Raw genomic sequence first — 3,250 nt, 5'->3', positions numbered from 1 at the left:
GCCCTGCGCCGCTGCTGCTGCCGCCGAGCGCGCGGCCGCCGCCGCCGCGGCCGCCGCCGCCGCCGCCGCCGCCGGAATCGGCGCCGGCGTCGGCGTCGGACAGGCTCTGCTTGAGTCGCGCGATGCGCAGTGTGCGCGCCAGGCGCAGGCGCGACGTGCGCAGCGCGGCGCGCGCCTGCGGTGGCACAGGTCACATGAAATGCGCAGTACACACGTGTACATGTCAAGGGTACGAGGATGCCGGGCAGCTTGAGAATGTGAACGGGATTCACACACATGATAAGGCCCCAGATCAAAGGCCAGCTAGATGAGTTGTCAGATTCAAACTCTGGCTCAAATCAATTCAATTCAGATCAGATCAGATCGCACCTGCTCGAGGTACCAAGCCCTCCGCCGCCGCTGCAGCGCCGCCGCCGTCGCCGCCCGCTCCTGCTCCACGCACGCCGCCACCTCAGCGTACGTTCCTGACCCGAGAAGCTTCTGCTGCAGCCTCAGAAGAATCCAAAGTATTAGATCGGCGAGCGACGCCGACCCCGCGAGCAGGCTGACGGCCGCCGCGCCGCCGCCGCCCGGCGCGTCCGGCCGCCATGCGCCCGCGCCGCCGAGCGAAGACACGGCGCGCCGCAGGAGCGACACGGCCGCGGCCGCTACGGCGATCGAGGGTGAGGGCGAGCCGCTTCCCGTGGCGGAGGATGAGGGGGTGTGGATGAGGTAAGGCGCGCCCCAGCCCTCAAGGGTCGGCCAGCTGATGAGTTTGCAGAGCCCTATGAGCTGCGGCGCCGTGCAGTGGGCGGCCTCTCCCAGCTGGCAGGTGTTTGCCCAGGACGGGCCCAGCAGAACCTCCCAGGGCGCCTGCGGGGCGGGGGCATAACGAGATATGTATGCAGACACTTGTCATATTCATCACAAAAGTGGTCGGCTTGTTGGGATGATGGTTTGTGCTGGTTTCGCCAAGTGGTTGAGGCATACGCACATAAGAACACGCGTGCGTGCGTGCGTGCGTGCATGCGTGTGCGCGTGCGTGCATGCGTGCGTGCGTGCGTGCGTCTGTGTGTGTTCGTGTGTGGATGCGCGTGTCAGCATGTGTGCGTGTGTGTGTGCATGTATGTGCGTGCGTGCATACATGCGCGCGTGTGTGCGTGCGCGCGCATGCGTGAGAGAGAGAGAGAGAGAGAGAGAGAGAGAGAGAGAGTGTGTGTGTGTGTATGTGTGTGTGTCGCACCTGGTAGATCAGCGTGAGGGTGATGGCCGCGAGGTTGAACCTCAGGAGAACCCCAAACAGCGGCGACCCCCCTGGCGCCGCCAGCCGCGCCCGCTGGCGGAAGCCGAACAGGCCCAGGGCCAGGTACCCCGCGTGCAGCGCGTCGCGCTGCAGCGCGCACGACGCGACGGTGGCGACTAATAGCAGGTCCGTACTGCGCTTAGTCAGCTCGTACCGCAGCCAGTCCGCCCAGCCCCAGGACGCCCGGTCGGCGTAGTCCAGCTTCCGGGCGGCTTCCAAAGCCGCCGTCGGGGCCCCGTCCGCCGGCGGCGCAGCTGCGGACGGCGGCGGGGGGCCGGCGGCGCTGGCGGCGGCGGCGCCGGCGGCGGTCGGCGTCTGCAGCACTTGTAGTGACAGCTCCAGCTCGCCGCCGCTGCTGCTGGGCGCCAGCCCCTGCAGCAGCGGCCTCTCCAGATCACCTTCCTCCGACTCGTCACCGCCCGCCCGCCAGGCGGCGCGGCCCGGCCGCGGCTCCACCCATTGGGCAGGCCCGAGCCCGCGCCGCGGGAGGCCCTCCCAGCGCCGCTGAATCACCTCTGACGGGTCTGCCACCACCGCCGCCGCCTCGTCGCCGGCGGCGGCCTCGGCAACAGATCGTTTGCGGTCGGCGTGCATCTGCAGCGTCGCAAGGGCGAGCGCCGCGAAGAGAGCCCACAGGTGCGGCGCCCGCACGTCTGCCGCGCCCGCCCAACGCAGCAGCAGCAGCCAACCGTCTGAGCCGCCGCCGCCGCCGCCGCCGCGGCTGTGTCCGCCGCCGCCTTGGACGTCGATTACGGCGGCCGGCGGCGCCGGCGGCGGGCCGTCCAAGGGCGGCGGTCCGAGGTAGAAGCAGTACTGCTGCACCGCCAGCAGCGCCAGCAGCGGCACCGCGAGGCTGCGCCACATCAGCGCCTGCAGACTTGACTGCGGGTTGTAGACGAGCGGGTGAGGTGCGCTGTGATGAGAGCGGCGCCGAGCCGCAAGTTGTACGGGGCGGCAAGCGAGTCATCCATACACACGCCAGGGAACGAGCAAGCCCAACAACAGGAGCACCGGCCATGACCAGGCGGATGTGGTGGCATGCTGAAAGCACAGCTGTCTGCAGGAGCAGCTGCCGCCGAGGCAGGCGCGAGGCAGCTGCCTTCAGATCTGATCAAATCAGATAAGATAAGATCAGATCGTATCGAACCATCATCAAACCACTGTGGCCCGTGGCCCGCCCTCTCACCCTCCTGCCGGGCGCGACCAGCGGCATTAGGGCCAAATAGACAAGGGACAGGCCGTTGGCGGCGACGAGCGCCGCGACGAGCAGCGAGAGGGCGCACAGGTCGACGCCAAACACGCCCCAGAATCCGACGACGGCGCCCGCGAGCCGCGTGCCGAGCGCCGGCCCCGGCCGCGCGCGGGCGGCCTGTGGGCGGGCGGGGTTGGGTGAGGGTCGCGGGGAGGGGGAGTTGGTGCGCAGCCTCTGAGTGTGCGTTTAGCTGTAGCTGCTGGTACAAATGGACTTACAAATGCACTGCGTCGCGCAAGCACAGCGACGAATGCTATTGGGCAAGCGGCGTCGCAGCTGGTCGCTGCTCGAAAAAGAAGCGATCAGTTCGTGCCCCGCACTTGAAACACCCACCCTGGCGTCCGCCCCTCCGTCGCCGCCGCGGCCTGCCGGCGCGGGCGCGGCCGTCTGGTCCAGCGCCCCCTTGACCCGCGCCAAGCTCGCCAGCACAGGGTGCGCCGCGGCCTCCCAGGCGCCGCCGCCTGCGGCGCCGGAAGCTTCCGGGAAGCTGCCGTCCGGGAGGTCCATGGCCCGGAGCACTTTTGAGGCGCTGGCAGTCACGCGCCTGACAGCCTAAGGGGGGGGGGTGGGGGATGATGATGCGGCTGTCGCATGCGCTTTGAGTGAAGGCATGTGAGGTTTGCCCTTGAAGGGATTGCTTGTGTTGTTGGCTCTTTGAGGTTTGCTTGGGGAGGGTGGTCGCTGAGAGGGCAGGGCGATGCAGAAATTGGGAGTGG

General features: G+C 68.7%; 1 protein-coding gene across 1 annotated transcript; it reads right to left on the bottom strand.

Moving 5' to 3' along the window:
• Window positions 1–348: 348 nt before the first annotated feature.
• MNEG_12972 (hypothetical protein) lies at window positions 349–3,041 on the bottom strand (the record flags this gene model as incomplete). Its single annotated transcript, XM_014038556.1, has 4 exons — window positions 349–852; window positions 1,223–2,164; window positions 2,469–2,651; window positions 2,868–3,041. 4 exons carry the CDS (start codon window positions 3,039–3,041, stop codon window positions 349–351), a joined length of 1,803 nt encoding a protein of 600 aa, XP_013894010.1.
• Window positions 3,042–3,250: the final 209 nt, after the last annotated feature.

Source organism: Monoraphidium neglectum, assembly GCF_000611645.1.
Source record: "Monoraphidium neglectum strain SAG 48.87 unplaced genomic scaffold scaffold03547, whole genome shotgun sequence".
Lineage (NCBI taxonomy): Eukaryota > Viridiplantae > Chlorophyta > Chlorophyceae > Sphaeropleales > Selenastraceae > Monoraphidium > Monoraphidium neglectum.
Note: the sequence above shows the minus strand (reverse complement) of the source record. Positions and strands in the feature narration are given on the sequence as shown.